The sequence below is a fragment of the Cardiocondyla obscurior genome, linkage group LG06 (genome assembly GCF_019399895.1).
Source record: "Cardiocondyla obscurior isolate alpha-2009 linkage group LG06, Cobs3.1, whole genome shotgun sequence".
In the NCBI taxonomy this organism is placed as follows: Eukaryota; Metazoa; Arthropoda; class Insecta; order Hymenoptera; family Formicidae; genus Cardiocondyla; species Cardiocondyla obscurior.
This window is the reverse complement of record NC_091869.1, coordinates 3,615,254-3,637,944: the sequence shown is the minus strand read 5'-3', so window position 1 is coordinate 3,637,944 and position 22,691 is coordinate 3,615,254. Positions and strand designations below refer to the sequence as shown.

The 22,691-nt window shown below is 38.4% G+C and overlaps 5 protein-coding genes across 18 annotated transcripts; 3 read left to right on the top strand and 2 right to left on the bottom strand.

Annotated features, from left to right (window-relative positions):
• Nucleotides 1-45: 45 nt before the first annotated feature.
• LOC139103321 (ras-like GTP-binding protein RhoL) lies at nucleotides 46-4,280 on the top strand. 5 transcript variants are annotated; one of them, XM_070657864.1, is made up of 5 exons: nucleotides 46-182; nucleotides 3,078-3,207; nucleotides 3,411-3,525; nucleotides 3,632-3,749; nucleotides 3,857-4,280. In XM_070657864.1, exons 2-5 carry the CDS (start codon nucleotides 3,083-3,085, stop codon nucleotides 4,057-4,059), a joined length of 561 nt encoding a protein of 186 aa, XP_070513965.1. In that variant the 5' UTR covers nucleotides 46-182; nucleotides 3,078-3,082; the 3' UTR covers nucleotides 4,060-4,280. The 5 variants fall into 5 exon arrangements, with proteins under 5 accessions (XP_070513965.1, XP_070513969.1, XP_070513968.1 ...); XM_070657868.1 differs by lacking the exon at nucleotides 46-182 and adding an exon at nucleotides 199-403; XM_070657867.1 differs by lacking the exon at nucleotides 46-182 and adding an exon at nucleotides 410-673.
• A 97-nt stretch (nucleotides 4,281-4,377) lies between these two features.
• Mfe2 (peroxisomal multifunctional enzyme type 2) lies at nucleotides 4,378-11,786 on the bottom strand. Of its 3 annotated transcripts, XM_070657838.1 has the most exons (17): nucleotides 11,645-11,786; nucleotides 9,225-9,341; nucleotides 8,999-9,136; nucleotides 8,702-8,854; nucleotides 8,358-8,630; nucleotides 8,066-8,182; nucleotides 7,726-7,856; nucleotides 7,587-7,649; nucleotides 7,456-7,516; nucleotides 7,233-7,396; nucleotides 7,019-7,142; nucleotides 6,677-6,852; nucleotides 6,396-6,572; nucleotides 5,409-5,526; nucleotides 5,108-5,305; nucleotides 4,798-4,895; nucleotides 4,378-4,740 (listed from the first exon to the last, which is right to left on the bottom strand). In XM_070657838.1, the coding sequence occupies exons 2-17, from the start codon at nucleotides 9,277-9,279 to the stop codon at nucleotides 4,621-4,623; spliced, it is 2,166 nt and encodes a 721-aa protein (XP_070513939.1). In that variant the 5' UTR covers nucleotides 9,280-9,341; nucleotides 11,645-11,786; the 3' UTR covers nucleotides 4,378-4,620. The 3 variants fall into 3 exon arrangements, with proteins under 3 accessions (XP_070513939.1, XP_070513938.1, XP_070513940.1); XM_070657837.1 differs by lacking the exon at nucleotides 11,645-11,786 and having other exon boundaries at nucleotides 9,225-9,610; XM_070657839.1 differs by lacking the exons at nucleotides 6,396-6,572; nucleotides 6,677-6,852; nucleotides 7,019-7,142; ... (8 more) ...; nucleotides 9,225-9,341; nucleotides 11,645-11,786 and adding an exon at nucleotides 5,845-5,954.
• On the top strand, nucleotides 11,164-16,964 carry Med26 (mediator complex subunit 26). Of its 7 annotated transcripts, none has more exons than XM_070657841.1 (4): nucleotides 11,164-11,681; nucleotides 13,005-13,079; nucleotides 13,592-13,861; nucleotides 13,977-16,964. In XM_070657841.1, the coding sequence occupies exons 1-4, from the start codon at nucleotides 11,406-11,408 to the stop codon at nucleotides 15,267-15,269; spliced, it is 1,914 nt and encodes a 637-aa protein (XP_070513942.1). In that variant the 5' UTR covers nucleotides 11,164-11,405; the 3' UTR covers nucleotides 15,270-16,964. The 7 variants fall into 7 exon arrangements, with proteins under 7 accessions (XP_070513942.1, XP_070513946.1, XP_070513948.1 ...); XM_070657845.1 differs by lacking the exon at nucleotides 11,164-11,681 and adding an exon at nucleotides 11,908-12,051; XM_070657847.1 differs by lacking the exon at nucleotides 11,164-11,681 and adding an exon at nucleotides 12,151-12,213.
• An 814-nt stretch (nucleotides 16,965-17,778) lies between these two features.
• Nucleotides 17,779-18,842, bottom strand: LOC139103320 (NADH dehydrogenase [ubiquinone] 1 alpha subcomplex assembly factor 3). The gene is made up of 3 exons (XM_070657863.1): nucleotides 18,650-18,842; nucleotides 18,369-18,483; nucleotides 17,779-18,290 (listed from the first exon to the last, which is right to left on the bottom strand). Exons 1-3 carry the CDS (start codon nucleotides 18,700-18,702, stop codon nucleotides 17,862-17,864), a joined length of 597 nt encoding a protein of 198 aa, XP_070513964.1. The 5' UTR covers nucleotides 18,703-18,842; the 3' UTR covers nucleotides 17,779-17,861.
• Nucleotides 18,843-19,084: 242 nt separating this feature from the next.
• Nucleotides 19,085-22,587, top strand: LOC139103311 (uncharacterized). Of its 2 annotated transcripts, none has more exons than XR_011545855.1 (6): nucleotides 19,085-19,278; nucleotides 19,891-20,621; nucleotides 20,689-20,811; nucleotides 20,887-21,051; nucleotides 21,130-21,430; nucleotides 21,823-21,956. XR_011545855.1 is itself a non-coding variant. In XM_070657848.1 (6 exons), the coding sequence occupies exons 1-6, from the start codon at nucleotides 19,239-19,241 to the stop codon at nucleotides 22,099-22,101; spliced, it is 1,500 nt and encodes a 499-aa protein (XP_070513949.1). In that variant the 5' UTR covers nucleotides 19,085-19,238; the 3' UTR covers nucleotides 22,102-22,587. The 2 variants fall into 2 exon arrangements, 1 of the variants encoding a protein (XP_070513949.1); XM_070657848.1 differs by having other exon boundaries at nucleotides 21,130-21,291; nucleotides 21,823-22,587.
• The last annotated feature ends 104 nt before the right edge of the window (nucleotides 22,588-22,691 follow it).

The window sequence follows — 22,691 nt, the reverse complement described above, 5'->3', positions numbered from 1 at the left end:
GCAGTCTTCGGGCGGCCGTTGCAAAGCGCGTGTGCGCCCGTCATCCTCCTTTCCTCTGGGTGCCACGGCAGTCACGGTTCTCCGTATCGCTGACGTATACACGGGCTCGTAGCTGCGAATCTACGAACGTGCGAAATGTCGCCGCTTAGCGCGTGTTCTCTTCTCGCGTGACGTATCTCACGGTGAGTAATTCGTGTATTATCCGCCTCGTCGTGGAATGGGAAGTGAAATTAATTTCGACGTGATGTGCGTCGCGTGATAAGTGTGTGGAAATAAACGCGGGAGTTTTCTGAGAGCGTTCAGCTCGCTTTGAAAGCCTTACGTTGCCCGGTTTAAATGGTCTCGCCCTTTAAATATTCGAAGGTAAAACGAGATGTGGCTTGAAGCAACGAAAAGACAATCGGTATGCATCGATGCTCTCTCGCAATTGATATTTTTACTTCACGTTACTGCGAATTATCTCACTTCCCATTTATCACGTATTTAAAGTCACTGTCTTTTTATAAACCGCGCAATGTTTATCATTTCGGAGTTGTATCTGTGACTACTTTCTCATATGGATCGACGCATCTTAGTGAAATCAGTGTAGTAAAATTCGGCCGAGAGATTCGAAGGAGAAAGTTATCTCCGAATTTCAACAGATCGACGTAATGCGTAGCTAAATAACGCGAAGGTAAATAATTTATTAAATATATTAAGCCGGCGAGGAAGGTACACGATTAGGCTTAGAAAGCTATCTTCTTGTGTAATCTATTTTTTTTTCTTTTTTTTAATTATCTTATCTTTTTATCGCACCTTTGATGACATTCAACACCTTCCAAGTAATGTTCACGTGCGAGTTATGCCATATTTCACGCAAACATCTTTAACGAGACTCGGAAAAGAGTGCTACGGAAACTTGCTTCGAATTTTATCAGGGCATAAAATAAAAGAATAATAAATTGCGATAAGTTTTTCCAGAAATTCTACGTGAAATAGGACAACGAACTGATAAAGAACCACTGACTGTTGCTCCATATCCTGTCGCGTAAAGGATGTGACAATCGCATTGATTGCGGGCTGTCTACAGCTGCTTTTCTCCGCAAAGTATTTTCTTTCTTTTTATGAGAGAAGAATGAAACGTCGGGAACACTATGTTTCCTTACATTTCTTTGTGCTAAAGCAAATCTGTGCAGGACTTAATCAAAAATGTTCATTGCAAGATACGGGAATTTTTTTAAAAAGTTCTTCCTAGTTAGCTATTATTGTAAGTAACGTAAATAATAATTATTACTTACAAAATTTAATATGCTTATATTCATCTGAGCTAGCGAACGTGTTCTTTAAATTTTTTTTCACCGTGCGGTAAACGCGTGGATAGTTTAACACAATTTAATGCGTGTCCATATATTTTTATATCGGTTTTCATCTTCGTATTGATATCTTCCCCTTCGCACAAATTTGTGCCGGTCTAAGGCCTCGCAATCGTGCACACGCATCGACGTACATATGTGAACCGCTTCGTTACGTTCATTACGCAGTCGATCGATCGCGCACGTTATTTAGGTTTGACACATGTGGCGATGTAAGGACAGCAAAGAAAGATAAGCAACAGCAAGGAATGTGAATGTCGCGACTCCTCTCCCATTTTAACTTTGATATTTCGCTTTAAAGCGCAGAACAGCCGATGGTCAGTGATCTGAAAAATCTAGCTTTTAAAAACACTTAAACAGATCATATAAAAAGCGACGTTATTATATTATTAATTATATTTTTTTTTTTTAGTGAATAATTTATTATAGAGCGGAGAGAAAGAAGATAAATGAATTCTGTCCATTCCTGACGGTCGGCACGCAAACTTAAATTGCCGCTAGAGTATACTGACCTCAGTGTCATCAAGGAGGGTCTTAACACAAATTAGGAAATGTGATTCCCGGCTCGCACGCGTGTTTTAATTAAGCAATTGCCATATCCCATAACGTAATGAGTCAGAGCGGATACCTTCACTTTCGGCAATATTTATCCGGCAATTTACAAAACTACGTACAGCTCATAAAATCTATTTGTTTTATCAAATTAATCTTTATTAACAAGATGTAATAAGTTTTAAGATTGCATGTGAAAAAAGAGGCGTGCGGATATTTACAATCAAAAGACACGGTTTTTACTATACAGTTACGTATACCACGGTTTTTCGGATGAATTTGTTCGTGTGTGAATGGACCGCGATAATGTCTATCGCGGAGTACTATCAATCCTTGCTTCAAGCAGATCGCGTTAACCGGAGAGCCGACCGGACGGCGCGTTGATAATGACCATATTCGATAAGAAATACCAGTGAGTTCCGCTACCCGAAGTATGCGAAGAGTCCTCTCTGATGAATATATCGCTTCTTACTGAAAGGAACGCTTGCTGAGCTCTAGTTTATCAATCCGAGTATAAAAAAGGAATAAATTTAAAGGCATGAAATCGAAATGAATAGGCGAGGAAGGCCTTGATTGATTCGTTTTGAAAACAAGGCACTTTAGATTTAAAATTTACTTTTCCGCTTGATTGCATAAAGAATGATCGTCGACGAGTCTTATTATTATTTTGTACTGTTTTCGAGTAAAAATTACTATTATTCTGGATTTCACATCATTACAAAATTTAAATTAAATTATAAAGGATTATTCAGAAGAAGTGAGCAAATCTTTGTAGATCGTTACACAAATAAGTGGTCTAATAATATTGTACAATCATTAGTTTAACAGTGATAAGAATGAAGTGGCTGTCTCGCGTTTCATTGATATGCGATACGCATAACTTGAGGGATGTAGCCTTGATGCCATACAGTGGCCGGATGCGTTTGTTGCTTTCTTTTCGGTTTAAGGAGTGACGGAATTACTGCACCGAACAATTCGTTAAGCAGAAGACAAAAATGGATCTCTATCAAAGACAAAACTTCTTTAGAAAATTATGTTTCCTTTTTTAAATGTGAAAAATATTCAAGTCAATTCATCAAAATCATAAAACTGAATTTTAATGAAATTAACAATTTATAAATAATACCAACGCGAGCTCTTGAAATATGTAATTAATATGCTTTTATTTTATAGAAAAAATGAATATGACGTCTCGAACCAGGCCGATTAAAATTACAACCGTTGGTGATGGTATGGTTGGAAAAACGTGTATGCTCATCACGTACACGAAGAAAGAATTCCCAATGGAATATGTGCCTACTGTGTAAGCATGTCGTAACGTAATGTGTAGCGTCATAGTTAAAAAACAACTAGTAGAGTGTCCTAAACTCGTTTACTTACGTAATTACGCTTTTATACTTTTGTGTTCTCATCTCTTTCTCTGTTGGTCATTATATTATTATTCGTATTTTAACATTATTATAATATATTATCTATGTACTTACTTAGCTGTCAGTTTGTTTACAGTTTCGACAACTACGTTGACAGCATATGTGTTGGTGGACAGCAATTCGAAATGACACTGTGGGATACGGCTGGTCAAGAAGACTATGAAAGACTTAGGCCATTGTCGTATCCAAATGTACGTAATAATTCTATTTATTTCCGACAACAATGTATCTTCAGATATTCATGTATATGTGTATAATCCTGATTAATTATTTTTTTTTGTTTTGTTTTGTTTTCAGACTGATTGTTTTTTGGTCTGTTTCTCCATTAGTGCTCGTAGTTCCTTTGAAAACGTAGCAAGTAAATGGCATCCAGAGATTAAAGTGAACTGTCCCAATGTGCCGATTGTACTCGTGGGTAAGCATACGTTTTATTAAACAAATAAAAAAAATTTTCTACTTGAAATAAATACGATAAACTATAAACCTGAAATGCATATAAGTTTTTTTTTTTTTTTATGCTAGGTACAAAGGGCGATCTTAGAAATCAAGAAGCAATGGATATTATCACTTTGCGAGATTGTAACAAAATGAGAAAAAAGATCAGAGCAGTCAAGTACGTCGAATGTTCTGCAATAAAACAGGAAGGTCTAGAAGAGGTTTTTGTGGAAGCTATTAAAGCTGTACTAAAAAAACCGCCATCGAAAAAACTCTGCTGCATTCTTTGAAATTAATGCATTTCTAATTTAGAAAACGCGTCAGATATTTCTAATTAGTAATGTTGAACCAAAGATTTTTTTCCACATCTTTTTTCTCATGTATCTCTTGTATATTTTTTCCTTAATAATATTCTTAAGGTATACTTTGTACTTTTCGTGTATAGTTTGAAATTCTTTTGTGTAAATATATATATGTTCAAAATCTCTATATATCTAATATATATCTGTATATCTATATATGTAAAAGATAAACTTACATTTCTTATTATTCGAGTGAATATAATACATTTTATACTTCGATCATAAATTATTATAAATTGCGATCAATATTTTTTAGTCAATAACTTTATTATAAATGTATTACAATATAGATATATAACGTCATAAAATCAAGATATATTTTTTCCCAAAAAATTGCAATTCCTTATTAAAATTTCCATTGGAATAAACAATAACAATATATAAGAATATCCCCTACCTGTATACTTTCCATCACATTTTATGTAATTTATTTTATTACGCAAATTATGTTACTATTATAGAAAATCATAATAATGCTATAAAAATAAATTACAACTTTGCTTTGTAGGTATCCATGAGATTTTTCAGTTTTTGCGTGAGCATAATATTCCCAGATATTTTTAACTTTCCACGCATAAATGCTAACTGCGGATTTAATTTTCCTAGCGCCTGCAATAATTACAATAATATTATTATGAAAGATAAAGTTTTTTTTATCTTACTTACAATTTGAACCATATCTTTATCCTCCACAGTAAGTGTTGTGTCTATTTTTCCAGATTTAGGTTTTCCCTTATGTACTTCACCTTTCTTTAAATCGAGAGCTGTCAAAAAAAAAAAAAAAAAAAAAAAAAAGAATTATTTACGTACAATATAGATATACTTTGCTAAATATCGACCTGCTATTATTTCAATTAATGTTTAATCTATAACACATATATTAATATTTAATATTGTTTTTCCATGACTCCATAATTCAAAATATATGCCACTTTGTTACTCAAGCAAATTATTAGAAATTTTTATAAATACTTACTCCATTCGGATTTTGGTTTTCCGCCAACTGTAATATTGTAAAGGAAAATTGCATTAACTTTTTTGGCTTCATCCTTATTCTGTTTTACTTGTTCACTAATAACTGAAAATATAGCATCGCTCTCCACATTTTCACTTCCAGAACACGGATTTGCTCGGGGAACTCCCATTCTGACGTCCAATAGATCGATGTAAGCGCCTGCAAAGAAAAATTGTTTGTTAATCACATGCAGTTTATTTTGTGCGATAACAAAAAAAAAAAAAAAAAAAAAAAAAAGAAAGAAACCAATTTTGCAACTAGCCTGTAATAACCAATTTTCCAGTTTCGAGAACGGATGTTTGGAAATGTATTCTGTTGCCGTTACGCCACGTATCGGTACGTAAAGTTTGACCTGGTATAACTGGTTTGGCGAATCTTGCCTAAAATTTTTTTAATATATCGTTAAATAAAAAAATCAAGCTCATATAGAATTATTCAAATAATAAAATGTCTTTTATTCCCAATACAACTGTAAATGGATAAATTGATATATTCACCGAGACGATTCAATCGAAACTGATAACACGGATATTGTCTAGATAAGCACTGTGTATAAAATGGACAGTCATGGTCAAGATAAAAGAACTGTACTTATTGTAGCTTAATACACTTAAAGAGAGAACTTTGAAGCTTTTCTCTCTGTATGTACATATTTAATTTTAACGAAAAACACAATAAATTATCTGAATTAATAATACCTTGCGTTAATACTACACCGATTCTTTCTCGACTAACGCTTGTTCACAACTGAGCGCTATTATCACGCTTACGTACTACTTGTGCTATTTATATCTGTCGTTCTTGCGCATACCATAAGTGCGCATCTTATATAGTATATGTGATAAAGATTCAAAGTTTAAAAGAATTTTTCTGTAATACAGAATATTCCAAACAAAATAAAGGATCTATCGAGGGTAAGTAAGTTCTTTTAGAGACAAGTAAAAAAGTCCTATACCATTTTATAAAATTTATAAAATTTATAAAAAATCTTCAACCATTATTAAAAAAAAAATTAAAATATCTAGCGTAAGAGCGACAAGAAAGCTGCGAGTGAGTAAGTGCGCTATTTGTCTGAACCTATCTACCCTCAATGAGTTCTTTGTTTGATCTGGGACACTGTATTTATTACATAAAACTTTTTTCAATACTAATCACGTCAAATAAAACAATAAATTTGGAAAAAAAAATTTATTTCTATAAAAGCACATAAAAGTGAGAAATTAATATTAAAACTATTTTTTTTTTTTACCTTAATGGATTTGAATAAACTTGCATCGCCAGCGGCATAAGTCTGAAGGACGTGACGAGTAGAAAATCCCAAGGAACATAGTCCATGTAATATTGGCTTTTCAAATCCCCCCATCACGGCAACATTAGGGTCAATATGTAAAGGATTTGTATCTCCACTCAATCTGTACAAAGCAGCCTGTAAAAGCGACATAAGGGTGCATTTTTTTTTTTTTTTTTTTTTTTAAATAAATGTACATACTGCTTTTAATATATCTATTGTGTATTTTTTTTTCTTTTTACCTGATCAACACTAGTTTGCTGTGTAATCGTTACGTCTGGATTTCGAGTTGGAGGATCAATGGTTGGAATAATAAATGTCGATGTTCGTTTCCCTTTAAAACCACCTGCACCGACAATAAATATAGATATTTGACCAGTTGATAGCTTCTCTCCGTCTGCTGTGTTGTAAGTATCATCTAGAAAAACACGAAATATTATGCACCGCTAAATATATAAATTTTACTATATATAGTTTTAGTTATTATCAAGAATACTAATATTTATTGAGAAATATGTACATTTATTAAAATTATGACAATGTAATGCATTGTATTCCGTATGTAAAATGTAAAATTTACATACGTTGAATTAAGACAACAGCGCCTTTTCCCTTATCTAAAGTATCTTGAATTTTAAAACGTGTCTCCACCGTGGCTTCTGTAGGTAATCGTTTATAAACTTCTAGATATTGTTCACCATGAAGTACCTGTACATATCAATATTATATAAGATATTAGTAAAAATATTGATTTAAAAACGTCAAAATATAATACATAACAAAAATAAAAATACGTACTTGTGTTGGATTAATTTGTATAAATGGAATAGCATCTTGCATCATAGATGAACTCATGCATCCCATAGGTCCGTACAAAACGTAAAAAGTAGGTAAGACGGTAAACTCATCGGCATTTTCATACAAATAACGCATATCAGTTGATTCTTGAACTGTAGCACCAACTAAAATACAAAATCTAATTAGTTTAAGTAAATACAAATTTATTATATATTTAATTTACCTCCGAGAGCGTACAGTATAATATCACGAGAATTATAATTACTCCTTAAAACATGGTTTACCTGTAAATAATGGAAATCATAAAATTGAAAATGTTATAATAATTAAAAAGATTTACGAAGTGTAACTTACTCCAGATAAAGAATCACCACTTTTTATGTTTTCAAGAACATTTAACAATTCTCCTGTTGCTTCCTAAAGAAATTGCAAAATACAAAGTAATTACCAAATATAAAATGTATGAACATTTACTTTTCTACTGGAATCTTACCTGAATTGAATTGAGTCGTTTTGCTGACGTCATGTCTGTTACTTTCGACCAATTTTCTTGTACATTTTCTGGTGTAACGTCTTCCGAAAAATTTTGTCGCAAAGTGCAACCCGAAGAACGAATTATGTGACCTATAAATTTAAATATGTCGCTTGTTAAATTTGCTATTGTAATAATTACGTGCTAATTTTGTAAAAAATATAAAAAAAACTTATAAAAAGAAGAAATTTTTTTTTTTCAAGTATTCTATAAGAACTTTTAAAACTAATCATCTGCTTAAAACGTGGATTCTTATTTTATAAGTGTTAATGGTGCTGTATATCTTACAATTAATACTTACATTTGCCAGCCCAGCCTAATGCTGCTTCGATAATTGATCCATTTTCTGTACAAATTTCATGACACAGCCAAAAAACAACAGGTGCTATTAATTCAGGTTTTAATTGTTCAAAGAAATCTGCAAAGTATCAATTAATTTTTTTAGCATAATTGTAGAAATTTTCCTATATTTTTTATTAAATATAATGTTACAAGATATATTTTAATAAATAATGTGATTAATCTTTTATAAAATATAAGAAATAAAATTTTTTAACCCTACAGGTATCATTTAAAAAATATTAACAATTTACCTGGTGGAATAATATCTTCCGTTAAACGCGAACCTGCCGTAGGTACTATAACATTCGTATAAATATTCTTTCTTGCGCCTTCAATGGCCAAAGTGTTAGCTAATCCTACAAGACCCATTTTTGCCGAACTGTAATTAGATTGACCAAAATTTCCATACAAGCCGCTATTACTCGATGTAAAAATCACACGACCATATTTCTGCTTGAGAAAGTATGGCCACGCCGCTTGTGTCGTTTTCATTGCACCTTTCACATGAACATTATGTATGATGTCTGCAAGAAATGACTGTCATAATATATACATTTACATACAAACTTATTAATATTTTATCTTGTATACATACCCCACTGAGCATCAGTCATTTTTGCAAATGATACATCTCGTAAAATACCAGCATTATTAACAACTACATCAATACGGCCAAATGCATCAATAGCAGTATTAATAATTTTTGCACCATCTAATACTGAATCGTAATTTGCTACAGCTTTACCTCCTAAAACATTATCGTTCTTTTTTTAATTTATTTTTTCATTAATTTATTTTTTAATTTATAGTTAATGGATGATACAAAATATGAAATAAAAATTGTATACAAAAACTAATTAAAAAAGATAAAAAATAATATAAAAATATTAACCATTTTCTCGAATTTCTTGAACTACAGTATCAGCACTGTTGCGACTGCTTCCATCACCATGTCTACTGCTTCCTAAATCATTTACAACTACGTTTGCACCTCTTGATGCAAATAACAACGCATAGGTACGCCCCAATCCTGAAATTTATATTGAATAAAAAGTCAAGTAAAAGTAGTGTGATACATGTAAAAACAAATTAAAAAAAAAATAGATGAATATATATACCTGCGCCTGCTCCTGTTACAACAACCACTCTGCCGTCGAAACGTAGCTCCTGCATTTTTTTTTTCTTATAAAATCTTTCCAGAGATTTGTAAATAAGAACTCAAACTTTCAATCGTCCTATACAAATAAGAAAAACGACACGTAATGATACAGCAAAACTCACGTTTAAAGTCTACTTATATCGTAATCTTATTTATGACACTCCCTCTCCAATACGCTTTCACATACACATTCATACGTCGTGGATTTTATCACAGTTATAAACATAAATCAGTCAAAGGCCAAACTCAAAGATATGTCGCGAATTGTCGTGAGTCGTGTCGAGGTTTTAGACTTTCACTCCATTTTACTCCGACTTTATCGGCCGAATCGAGCCTTGTGGTTCGAAGACTCGCGGCGAACTTTGCGCGTGTCGCGTCAATTGGAGTGCAAGTTCGCCTTCGTCAACAGACTCGAACGGTCAGCATTTTACCCGATAACTTTCGGAACGCATCGCAATTACAATGCAACTGCAACTGCCGAATGGAAGGTTGCGAGGCAGCGAGGAATCCTGCGAAAGGATACAAATTCGCCGAATCGCACAGGTGGTCAAGCGACCTGCGGAGCACGGACGCGAAAACGTTTCCGCCGCTCGCTTTTACAATCTCTCCGCTACGCCACGATGACCTCTTTCTTCCTCTCGCCTCCGCCCCTTATGCACAACGAGCACTTCACTTCCACGTTTTATCTTATTCCTGTTACTCGGGGGAGATTTCCGTCCCCCGAGGAACATAATAGTTGTATCTGCCCGTATTTACTTAGATATTTATCGTTTCCTGCCTTTATCGAGGCGATAATGTAACCGACGATTTAACGAAATGAATTAAAGATATCAGGGATCGAGGTGGTATAATTTTTTTTAATTTTATTTTACCGAGACGATGGGAATCGGAGTGGAATCTTTCAATGGATCGACTTCATTTCCCGTTGTTATCGAGCGGTCACGTTTCTACGCCTATGCGTGACCCCGATGCAGCCTGGTCGTAATAGATAATTACGAGGCGGTGGCGAGAAGGGAGGGCGGAGGTTACGCGGATATAGGGTGAGACGCTCGAAATTATCACCTCGATCGCGTCAATATTATCTATCGAGAGAAACGGGTCGTCATTTCGAGAGCGGATACGTCGCGGGAGCGACGTGCACGGCTTCGCTCTGCTCCAGCGAAGTCGAACGTGCCGACGTTTACATGTAAAACAATTCTTGTTGGTGAGGTTGCAGAAAAAGTTGAGCACTGGAATCAAATACGAGACGCCTCGTTACGTATTCTTGCCCGCCTGGCCCTACCTTGACATTTTCGTGCGACCTGCTCGAAAAGATCGACTTATGCAAATGATTTCATCTGAAATAACTCCATCCGGAACAGAGCCACGCAAACTATAGACGACGCGGAAAAATTACAAGACTTTTGTTGCACATTCTTGAATCCATTTCTATCTTTCTCTCGCTCGGTTACGTTTTCTCTCTTTCTCTTTCTCTCTCGCTCGCTCGCAGATAGTGAAATATCGACGTAAGTCAGGCTGTTGATTTCGAACGCCTTACCCCGTATATCGGTCGGCTCATCGGCGTGAGCGTTGGTGGGCCGCGATTTCGATGAGGCGAATGTTATATTCTAATCGACATCGGGATACGATGAGTCATCGGCACCCTCGGCCGCCCGTGAGAAGCCACGGGCCGGAGATATATGAGAGTACGGTGGCATGGAGGCGTGTTCGGCGCGCGAAATATCCTCGGCATATGTATCGGGTTTAACGCGCTAGATCCGGTACGGTACTCATTATTCGGCATGAGGAGCTCCAGTGCATGTCGGGCCGGTGACGCTAGTCGGCTTTCGCGAAAGACACGCTACGCGACGAGCTCGAAATTCGCAAGAGAACCTATTCGAATCCGCAGCCGGTTCGTGATACGGCAATGAGCAGCAGCGACGAGGGTCCAGCAATGTTCGTTGCGCCGTTGCGCGTCGCGCAGCGCCAAGCGCACCGAGCGGCACCGAGTACAAACTGACGCGAACACGGCCGAAAGAGCGCGCGGTGAAGGGTGTAGGGACGCGAGAGGAGCCCACTAGCTCGGACAAACTCGGACATTTACGGTGGACCGCTTGTGGCGCTAGTGTCATCTTGACAGCCGACGGTGGGGGTAGGGACGATGCATGGGCCGCGACTAGGAGGCACTCGGGAGGCAGGGAGGGCATGCGAACGACGGTGGAGCGCACAGTTCGGTAGTCGCCATTGCGAGTCTCCCTCGTGTCTCGCGCATCGCGACCGAATTCTCCGATATACGCGTGGAGCCTGGACTCTATTTTTCCTTAACCTAATACAATACATCCCCCCGTGGTGGGCCCCCATGCGCGATACCCCGATGCAGAGATATTGCAGCGAGCTCACCGAAAAATTGTTGAAATCCCTTGACAAGGAATACAATGTAAGTAAAGGCGGTGTGTGGTGTGTCGCGGCGAGATGCACCGCGCCGTCTCCATGTCCGTACGCGCAAACGGCTATCGGGCCACTCTCGATCCCCCGTGCGCCGTGTTGCTGCCTGTACCAGTGACGTGCGCGAGAGTGCCCGCTAGAGTGACAGCGTGTGTGTGTATATATATGTGTGTGTGTGCGCGCGTGGTAGCGTGGCGGCCGCGCGAGTGTGTGAGTGCCGCCACGGCCGTCGTCGCCGTCGCGCGCCGCGCGCCGCCAGCCCGCGATCGGCCGCGGTGCCGCGCGAGACACTGCTCCTCTCTCCGCAACGTAGGCGATGCCGTGGCAATCCGCGGCCACTACGACGTATGGCCTGCTCGATTGTACGCATGCAATACGCGCGCACGCACGCACGCACGCACATACTCGCTCGGTCCGCTGTCGAATGTATGTGCAAGGGAGGGGAAACACGAACAGAGAGAAAGAGAGCGAGCGGGGGTAGGAAAAGGACACCGGCCGAATCGGGAGTAACGTAACGTAACAACGTACGTGTGAGCGCGTTCTCGGCTACCTGGTCACATAACCTCGATCTTCAACTCGCGAGCCGATGCGTCTATCCGGCGCTATGGTACTCCACCCCCGTTTTTATTCTTTACTGTCTTAAATCGCACCGTCGCAAACTTCGGAAATCGGTCGAATTATGCGGACGCTGTTGCTATGATATCGACGACACCCTTTCGCTCGCGGATTTCATGGCCGAACATGCACGTAGCTTCGGGAAAGGCGACGAAATTCCACGGTAATCCATACGTTTTCTCGGACACAGCCATGCTGACCACTCGATAAAATTGCTCGAGGATGCCTTCCATCTCTGGCATGTGTGCGAGCGAGCGCGCGCGCGCGTACATGCATGCATGCGTGTATGCGAGCGTGTGGTGTAATATCCTCCCGCGAATCCTACCATCTCGCGCACTTTGCGAAATACATTTTATTAATTCCCGAAGCACCTTACGTAAAATGTCGTTGCAGAAGTTCAGCAACTTCCTCAGCCGAAATATCCTATCGATTCTTCGCGCTGAGAAACTTAATAATTACACAACTTCGCATACATTCTTTACGCAAATGCGTGCGAGCGTGTGTACGTGGGCACGTACGTTCGTATGTAGCGTTATATGTACGTGAAACTTTGCGCGAGTGTGCGTGTATTTGTATGAACTTACCGTTAAAATCCTCCCTTTAAAAGTTAAATTTTTTAAGCATCCAAATTTAATTGTAATACTCACGTGCTCGTAATCAGGATAGGCATATGTTAAAAAATTGCTTATTCTTATTTCAGGTCGTCGATATGCGATCCGTTGTCGACGTTATTTCGGCACTGGAAAAGACGACAGTCACTAAAGAAGTGTTGGAGGTAATGAAGGAGTTAATTGTCAACAGTTTTCTGATATACATACATAATACTCCCAGCAATTATTTTTATCGTCTTCTCATTCTATATTCTTTCCACTTTGTGATATTGTCAATAAGTGTAAAAAGTATGAGTAAATGTATTACAAGAACTTGCAGTAAATTTTTAAATTATTATTTTAGTATTATTTTATATTAATCTTGTTAAATATGGATACCAAGTACAATTATGCCTAGTGTTATGCTCTATTTCTTTTACATTAATAGGTTATAATTTCTTGTTTTGAAAGAGATGAAAGCATTTAACTTAATAATATTTATAAGTTGATGTATGCTGTTAATCTAGATATGCATTTATGAATACATTTCTTAATCATTAGCAATTGTAATATAACTATTTGCAATTAATTATTAAATTTGTATTTTATATCGATGTTTATGTTTAATAATAATAGGATATTTTTAATAATTAATGTGATGAAAGCAATGTAATCATAGAGCAATCACGTTTTGTAGATTACGAGACTTGGAAAACACATCAATGAGCTTCGTCGAAAGACAAGTAATGAAGCCCTGGCCAAGCGTGCGAAAGATTTGGTACGCCGCTGGCGAGACATGGTTCTACCGACGGTACACTCTACGCCACAGCCTACCCTGGCTGACACGGCACCACCAGCTCTCAATGGGGCGAAAGAAGTGGCCTTGAGGAATTTCAAGCCACAGAGTCCTGCGCTACGAGGGCTTAAACCTCACAGTCCATTATTAAAAGATGCCACTCCTCTTAGAGTAAGTATTTGACACGTTTTTTGTTAATTTTTTTATCTCATATTGTTCGTGAATTTAATTTAAAGTAATTCTAGTTACGGATTAGTGATTAAAAATTGTAAATTTGTAATTACAGGTTCTCAGTCCAGCACTATCAGTGCACAGTGACCATTCGCGATCTCCTAACACGAATTCTTCAAATAACAAGCAGTCAATTACTTTGACCAGCAATCACAGGATAGGCCCCTGCTTGAAGAATACATCCCCAGTACTCGGTAGCTCGAATCAGAATCACGTAACGGAAGCAGTGCCGCGTACACACAGTTCTAATAAACGACTGCGGAAAGAGGAGAGCAGCAAGGACCAATGTCAATACTATCAATCGCCACATGGAACTGAGTCTACGATAGAAGAAGTCAAAAAGCAACGGTTCAACGGCGAGAACATAAGTGGTAATTTAAATTCGCAAGTGCCTAGCCCCACACTGAAAGAACGAATCTCCGATTGTTTTGCGGAGACCTCCCTCGAGACCACGAACGAGGAACCGGGCCCGAAAAAACGCGGTCGTAAGAAGGGCAGTAAATCCGCGAAACGACAATCGTTAGAAGACAGCGTAAAAGAGAAGCTGGCCAGTATCTCGAGGAATCCGAAACTCAAGACCACGCAGGAGTTACTGGCCGATTTGCAGGCGCGCGGAAGTAATTGTAGTCCCGTCGGAAGCGCCAATGCCCTACCTAGTCAAAGCGTCGCGGAACCTCCTAGCATGGAAGATGTTCTGCGAGGCAGCAACAATGAGCAGGTGTCCAAGTATCTGCGCTGCTCAAGCCAAAAGAACTCCCAGAGTCTTCACAGGAATCTGGCCTCTTCGGAGACGTTCTCTAGCAAAACGAAAAAGTCGGGTCGAGTGAAATCTACGGAGAATTGTCGCGAGCCCTCGCCCGACTTGTGTCAAGACAGGCTGCACGAAGACGATAGGTTATCGGGTACCACCGAGAATTCGACGTGTCGATCGCCCTTGCAGCGGGATCTCACGGTCGAGGAGATATTGGCCAAGTTACCGCCCTTAGATCCCAGTTCGATAGACTGGGGCGAAAGCGAAGAACAAGACGACGTCGAGTGTTTTCCGCCACCACGGGAGGTTACCGCTGAGGATCTCGAAAGGTTACACGCAGAATATTTTGAAGGACTTAATGGGAACTTCCAGCCGAGGCTGTCGACGACAATCGCGTGTTCCGACGGTGTCGAGCGCTCGAATGCCACGGACGGAGGGAACGGAAAGTTGCCAGAATTGCCGAATGTGGATAGTGTAAAAAGTGTGCATAACAACCAAACTGACAATATGGAATTTCGGGAGTGGCATCAGATGCTAGCGAGGCCCAGTTACCAGGGCGAGATCCTCAACATAATGCCTTATGTTATTATCGATTAGTGATTTTATCATATTCTATTATTATCCTTTGTCCCTCTCTTTCCTCTCCTGCCCTTGAGAAATGAATTGTGAGGCAAATTTGCAAAATGATTAAAAGTATCTAACTGGCAAAATCACTCAGCCAGTTGGTTTATTAAAACTAACTTTCTATTGCGATTTCTGATTGTGCTCTTCATTTCTATTTACGCTAACGCGCTACACTACCGCACATCCTTGTCATTACCATTCCCATTAACACAATCGCTATCTCGTTGATCGTACACGTGCAACTCAACGCAACGAATAGCCAACCTTCATATCGTCATCGTCGTTATCGGCATCAACATCGTCGTATAATATAATTGCTATATTATTATATTATAATATTAATATTATAATTTATATAATATTAATATTATTCCTTTTTATTATTATTAATATTATTGTTATTAGTATTATTGTATCGATTATTAGTACTGTCCCTGCTTCTGTTCCTTTCCCGTTAGTCTCATAATTATTGTTATTGCCATCGTCATCTTCATCGTCATCTTTATCGTTATCATCATCATTTTCATCATCATTTTCATCTTTGTCATGATAGTCTCGTCACCATCATCGTCATTGTTATCGTTATCAATGTGCTAACGATAAAGAAATTAAGAGACCATTAGGAAAAAAAGAAAAAATAGAATCGATGCTAAATTATAATTATATAAATTATAATTCAGGGCAAGAGCAGCCGCGTGATTGGGACGAGTTGTTAATTGTGAGATATGAATTATATAGATATGGAATGGTGAATATACTGCAGGATAAGCCTGCTTCGACACAAGTATTGCATTATTTTTACACAACAATAAAAATAGGTGTTAATGTGGCTCCCGAATTGGCTTTTGATTTTTAGATATCAAAGAATAATAATGGGTCGATTTTTTATGCGTTCGTCAATCAATGTGAAAGATTTGTTCATATCAGTTTTTCTTTTAACTCGCCGTGCTCAACCTAAACATAGAGTTAATCCTAAATTTTATCAAAGAAAAAAAGAAAAAAAAAAAAAGAGACGGATGCGAAAATTACTATTGAGAATACGAGGAAAGACTCTCGAATAGCATATAAAAATATACATGCAACCAAATTTAAATAATCACAATTTTTAAAACGTTTGCTGTCCTTCAAATATTTCACAAGACTGTTACACAGGGACTTTGTCGCGCGACTGTAGAAAGCAACGCGATTTCTTTAAGCTACCAATAAGTTAGGTACACTGGTGCCTTAATTAAGCAAGAGGAAAAGAAGAAAGAAAAAGGGAAAAAAAAGAGTATATATTTGTCTAAGTGCGTCATAGAGATTTTCTACTTCAAATTAATTTGATTTGTTAAACTTTGCGTTGCGATTTACGACGGATGTGTCGAAAAGTCATACGATCGTACGTTAACTAAACTACAGAAAATTGTGCAAGTGAATTAAGTGTGGACGCGACATATGATTTTCTCTAGGTGCAATATCAGGAGAGATTCAAATACGATAATATAAAGATGTCCAAGAAATTCCAGAGCTGAGCGAATTACTATAAACGCAAAATTCCGAAACAGATGTATGTCTAGCTTGTCTCTCTCGGAGGTAATTCCTGTCGAGCTCAATGTTACGATAAGGCATCTAGTCCAAGAATCGAAAAGTTGTTTTGTAGAGTTGCGTTCAATACATTGATTAAAAGTATCTGTTTGCATTTGGACGGAACAATAAATCCTTTAATTCTTCAGTCGTTCCTCAGCCTCCGTGATTCCTCGAGATCCTCTTGAAAGTTTCCCTGTGATCTGAATCGCGGTAAAATTGTTTGGCAAAGGAAAAATAAAAAATATATATTAAAAAAAACGTGCGTATCGTCCAGCAGGCTGTAGCGTGTAGATTGAGTTTACGACGAAACTATTTATACAAGAATAATTTACAATCCGAAAACTACAAGCTTTGGAAGTGGCGAGTCACGAATTTCTTCCAAACCTTTCGTTTTATAATAATTAATTTTCGGAGCTTTTACGACCCGTGTCTTGTACATTTCTTGTGTGAAATAAATCAAGTTAAATGTACTCTTAGCCGTTGAAGGAATCGTTTATTACTTATAGCATAATTTTTTCCGGATAGTTAAGAATATGCGTTACTTTATATTGCGTATAATAAAATTGCGAAGAGAGACGACGTCGCAATAACCAAGACTTCAACTATAAATTTGATAGTTAGGTTGACTTTTTTATCTTGAAGTAACAGTATTCTCTTGCAAAGCTTTGTTGATCTTTTTTTTTTTTTAACACCGCTGAGAAAACTCGTATAGAACTGAACTTTGTGCCTCAGCTTATGAAAAATCTGCAATGAAAAATGTAATGTTATAAAGAATTTTTTTTTTTTTAATAGAATAATTTAAACAGTTTTCACTTTTGTCACGTTTGGAATAAATGTTTTCGTAATTTTCTCTGACGTTCCCATTGTTTCTCTAAAATAATTTAACGTTTTATTTCGAACAACTAAAGCTGTAAAATTTTACACAAAAAATTATTTTATTGTACACTATAATACAGTTGTCCTAAGTTGTTATTTGTATGTACATATATGAATTTTTTATCATTTTGTTTTTGCACTGTCTGTTTTGCCACTCTTAGCACTGTTAGAGTCAGTTATTTGTTTCACAGAATCTCTTTGACCCAATTTCAATGGAACTTTAGGTTGTTTTGGAGGTATCAACGCCGCGATGACATATCTACCTTCCTCGTTGATAAAATTGTACACTGTGCACGCTTTATGAACAGAAACTATTTCTGACGCAATATTAAGCTTTTGCACGCATTGTCGGATATTTTTCATAAACTCGAAATCGTATTGATCGTCCAGTCCGATGACTAAAAGGTCTGGTTTCGGTTCCAGAACTGTGAATAGCGAAAGTGATGCTTCGTTTATGTGCCTGCTAGATGCGATATTCCAGCAAACGGCATGTCTCGGAAAAAGTATTGTTGGCCCTATGATTTTTGTCCCGGTATTTAATGTGAATCCAATCTGAAAGACAATCATTAGCAATCCAGAGTTCAGCTCTTCCAATTATAAATGTGAAATATCAACAAGTTAAACAAATACCTCATTGCACTGGTTCACCAAGAGTCTACTTCCAATCTCCTTGCTAATGAATGTTACGGTGGTCTTACCCGGGCCTTCATACGCATTTCTAATTGCTCGTGTGATATGTAGATTTCTGCAAAAAATGCATTTAAGACCTACGAGCGATAATCTTATAAACTATAAATTAGAGTAACGCCGCAGCATTCAGAGAACGTTACACAATCGTTTTTTTTTTTTTTTCTATTTTAAACGATCGGCACGGCGTGCACCGGCTTCACGCGTGTCCGTAAGTTACATACCTGCAGCCTCGCGAGGTCTGTGTCGAGCGACACAACCTGCCGACCACGTTCATCCCGATGACCGTCGCGGTAAATCTCCCGCGATGTCGAGTGAAAAATTCAAGAAAATTGCAGTAGCCCGCGAGAACGCTTAGGTTAAGTCCACCTCTTGTGACAGCGTGACGAGCGTGACGTGACGCCCCATCCACGCCATTTACCCAAAATGTAGGTTAGAGTCGAGGGCGGGAGGGGAGGTTCAAGACTCCTGACGTTTTTCTGGCAGCCTCGCCAGTCTTGTGATGCGTAAAAGTTTGGCCTTTGGAGTAGATCATAGCGGATCTCCGCGTCAAGCGCGCTTTTATCTTTTCGACGACTCGGCGAAGCGTGCTCGTCGACCACGGTGTTTTTCCTAAAAAATTAAAGGTCCAAGCGGTAACTTTGCGGCTCGCCGTCCCGTTGCGAAGGTGCGGAGATTTAAAATCGCGTCATGGCGACGCGCGGCCGGCCGCCCCTTCCCATTTTTTCCGGTGTATTTTTAGCGGTATCGCGTATAAATACTCCGCCGTAAGGATACGTTATTTCAATGTATTGTCGATGAGCAGCATCGAAGATGAACAAGGGCTGCTGGAAATTCGACGAGGAGGACAAAGGTGAGCGAGGTCTCTCCCTTTCCCTCTCGCCTCTCCTACCCTCCTCCCTCCTCCCTCCGAGAAAAATCCATGAAAACGATCGATATATTCCGCCTCGCTCGCGTTTTCGCGTGCCGGATGACCCTCGTTTCTCCGCAGAAATTTATGTTTCTAGAGGCGAGACTCCGATCACCTGGCCTAATTTCCTCATCTCTGACGAGAGAAACGACGCTCGTGTACAGCCCGTCTCGTCGCGTGTAAACACACGCTTTCTCTCTCTCTTTGCTGCATAATTTTGTGCATATTTGTTTTTCTCTTTTTCTTTTTTTTTATTCCCGACGTAATACTCCGGCACGTATGTGTATGCACGTACATATACATACGTGCGGTGTTTCGTACGTAATGCCGGCGTGCGAGGTAAAACCTTTGCTAGAACGAGATATGAAGTCGCGATTGAACAACCCTCTGATTAATTTGTAATTGCGATTGACATTAATATCGTCTAAAAATAATTTGCATTCAAGGTGGACGTGTAAAAATAGGGCATTAATACAAGGCGAGAAAGCGCGTAGCATTATAGACAGTAGATAATGGTTTGACTTTTGAGAAATAAAATGATTCTTATCTGTCAAGCCTTGTATATAGATCTGGAGGAGGAGGACACAGAGGATGATAAGCTGCGCAAGCAGTACAGCTCCTGGGATCAGATACCGGACATTCTGCTGGAGGAGATATTCTCTTACCTGACCATCCGTGAGCGTTACTATGCATCACTGGTATGCCGGTCCTGGTATCGCGCTTTCAAACTGCAGAATGTATGGTCCACGTTTATTCTCGAGGACACTACTCTCACACGGGGCAAGTTCAACTACTACAGCGGCTGGCAGTACGTCCTGGACCACATAAGAACGTCCACTTGCTTGAATAAAGTTGGGAAGAACTTCCGCACGCTTGTGTTCGAACCCATGCTCAACTTTTACAACCTCTACGAGTTCATGAACATGATATCGTGGTACGCCGAACGGCAAGGCTCTGATAACACGTCCGTAGCCGGTGTGGGCACCTACATTCGTAGACTCAAATTCACCTTCCCTTGCAACATGGCAAACAGGGACGATCCCGATCGCATCCGAGTCTTTGGCACGGGTGGGAAATTGCTGGAGGCGCTTAAGAGGCTTATGAGAAACTTGCAGAATCTCAGATGTCTAGAACTGATAGATTTAATGCTTGAGAGCAATGAAGCACTACACTTGATGGACGACATTTGTGTGAATTGTACTCAAACCTTGTCTAAATTGATACTGATAAACACCACGCGTTACAATTGTCCGTTATTACACGTGGGAGTATTCATTAACTTAAACGTGAGTACACTAGACGCGTGCGATAATAAATTAATATTTCTTGATATTTTATGAAAAATATTTTCAGGTTTTAGTTGTTAGTCCTCAAAATTTACACGAAGATGTAATAGAGCTAATAGGGTATACAAAATTAAGGCACCTTCATATCCTGCAAAATCGATACAGTCCAAAGGATACTACCATAAGATTGGTAATTATAACGCTATATTTTAATATGTAATTCTTTTTCAAGTCGCTGAATAATTATTCAGGTTTTTTATTTTAGCCAAAAAGAGCGTCTTGGATCAAGATGAGAGCAAACAATCCCTACTTAAAAGTACATTTTGAAATAGAGAGCCATAAAGCTACCGATATCCTTTTGCCTATCGATTTATTGGAACACAGCGTCATACCTTGTCATAGCATAGTATTGAATAATCCGAACACTCAAGTTAGTAACATAATAATATGCAATTTTATGTCAGACGGCGAAATTTCAACAATTTTTTATCTTATTAATGCTCTACAGGTTTCGCCGTCCATGGTATTTCACGGAACGTTCTTCGATTCGACGATACGAGTGTACGCTTTCAAGGGAGTAACGAGATATTATCTACATAGGAGCTTCGCTAAGAGATTGGACGAGGCGTTAGTGCAATTCTGCCGAATGTGCCCGAATCTCCATACACTGGTAGCATTTTGTATTTGAATCCAAAAAGCTTGTGATGGCTTTCCCTAAAACACTGACGTGTTAACAACGCGACTTTACGATGTGCTGGCATGCGTTCGTACCTTTACACATTATGAAAGTTTCTTGCTATTGTATGAGTGTAAGTTCTCCTTCTAACTATTCTAGGCTTACTTATCTCAATGCTGCGCGTGCTCAATATTCAAAGTATTAAATTTCACACGCTTCTTAATCTTTATCCTAAAATGTATAGAGAAGTGCTTGCATCTCTGCATTTAGGAAAACAGTTAATTGAACAACTGTATAAAATATGAAGAAGAACTCGAACTTGATAAAGTCCTTAATCTGTAAGACCCATCTTAGATTTTATATTCAAAGTGAATGTTAAACATCATCAATCTATTTATCTGGCTTCTCTTAGATGCCTAATATAACAATAACTAAAAAAAGAGTTAAAAGACGTTGTTCCATCATTATCCATACTTTTCTTTTTTTTTTTAATTACAATATAATGAGAAATAATATTTTCCACAGATGATCCGAGATAAAATATCGACCGCTACACTTTTAGAGATTGTTTCTACCGCAAAGTGCTTACGCTGTTTGTACGTTCGACGAAATGTAGTTTTGAAGAGATTTGATAGAGCCTGGTCGGAAATTCTGGACAGATCATCCGAGTATTATCGATGGATTAAGGTAAATAGCCGTAACTACGAGAGCACGGAAAGGGAAGTGTCCAAAATATTGGGCTATCGATGGCACATGCTATCAGAGAAAGAATTTAAAGCGCAAACTGTCAATTTGCATGTTTGAGCCGCTTATCAAGCGATTTATATGTACACTCACCGTCAAGAATGACATTCATGGTGCTGCGATGGCAGCTAGCGTACGTGATCTTGACATGGTGTGCGTCGAATCTCACATGAAGCTCGCGCGTAGATGTGTTGCGGAGCACCGGTCATAGAGGACTGAAAGGGAACGCGGCCTACTACATCTCCCCACACTCGGCAGCCGAGAGGGTGAAGTCACGTACGCCAGCCGCTGTCGCCGCAGCAAATGCATTACCTGCCTTTCAATGTACATATAAATTTCTTTTTATATATACGAATTTATTATGTTTATATGATAAAATGAGGCTGTAGATTGATGGTTGCCATGACTGTACGCTTAATATAATAGTGGTAAGCCTTGTAATTACATACAATCGTTATTTTTATGTACTTCTGTATTATAATCGTGATGGTTGTCAGATATATCAGTGATTGAAATGTACTTAATTAAAGAATTGTTATTATATGATTTCTTGATTACTTTTTTTTTTTTTAATGAAAATGACTGTGATCGACGTTGTTAGCCAGTGAGGATAAAGATATCTAGTAAACATTTGTTGGACTGTTTTCTAA

Bases quoted from the DNA above. Each gene is read 5' to 3' on its own strand.
- LOC139103321 (XM_070657864.1), top strand. From the start codon at position 3,083: ATGAATATGACGTCTCGAACCAGGCCGATTAAAATTACAACCGTTGGT. The intron at 3,526-3,631 runs GTACGTAATAAT...TTTTGTTTTCAG, and splicing joins GGCCATTGTCGTATCCAAAT to ACTGATTGTTTTTTGGTCTG. The intron at 3,750-3,856 runs GTAAGCATACGT...TTTTTATGCTAG, and splicing joins TGTGCCGATTGTACTCGTGG to GTACAAAGGGCGATCTTAGA.
- Med26 (XM_070657841.1), top strand. From the start codon at position 11,406: ATGCATGGGCCGCGACTAGGAGGCACTCGGGAGGCAGGGAGGGCATGC. The intron at 11,682-13,004 runs GTAAGTAAAGGC...TTCTTATTTCAG, and splicing joins CCCTTGACAAGGAATACAAT to GTCGTCGATATGCGATCCGT. The intron at 13,080-13,591 runs GTAATGAAGGAG...CACGTTTTGTAG, and splicing joins TCACTAAAGAAGTGTTGGAG to ATTACGAGACTTGGAAAACA.
- LOC139103311 (XM_070657848.1), top strand. From the start codon at position 19,239: ATGAACAAGGGCTGCTGGAAATTCGACGAGGAGGACAAAG. The intron at 20,812-20,886 runs GTAATTATAACG...TTTTTATTTTAG, and splicing joins AGGATACTACCATAAGATTG to CCAAAAAGAGCGTCTTGGAT. The intron at 21,292-21,822 runs GTAGCATTTTGT...TATTTTCCACAG, and splicing joins GCCCGAATCTCCATACACTG to ATGATCCGAGATAAAATATC.
- LOC139103320 (XM_070657863.1), bottom strand. From the start codon at position 18,702: ATGAACGTGGTCGGCAGGTTGTGTCGCTCGACACAGACCTCGCGAGGC. The intron at 18,484-18,649 runs GTATGTAACTTA...CATTTTTTGCAG, and splicing joins CAGACCTCGCGAGGCTGCAG to AAATCTACATATCACACGAG. The intron at 18,291-18,368 runs GTATTTGTTTAA...ATTGTCTTTCAG, and splicing joins TGGTGAACCAGTGCAATGAG to ATTGGATTCACATTAAATAC.
- Mfe2 (XM_070657838.1), bottom strand. From the start codon at position 9,279: ATGCAGGAGCTACGTTTCGACGGCAGAGTGGTTGTTGTAACAGGAGCA. The intron at 7,397-7,455 runs GTAAATTAAATA...TTTGTATTTTAG, and splicing joins TATACTGTACGCTCTCGGAG to TTGGTGCTACAGTTCAAGAA. The intron at 5,527-6,395 runs GTAAAAAAAAAA...AAAAAATTTTAG, and splicing joins GTTTATTCAAATCCATTAAG to GCAAGATTCGCCAAACCAGT.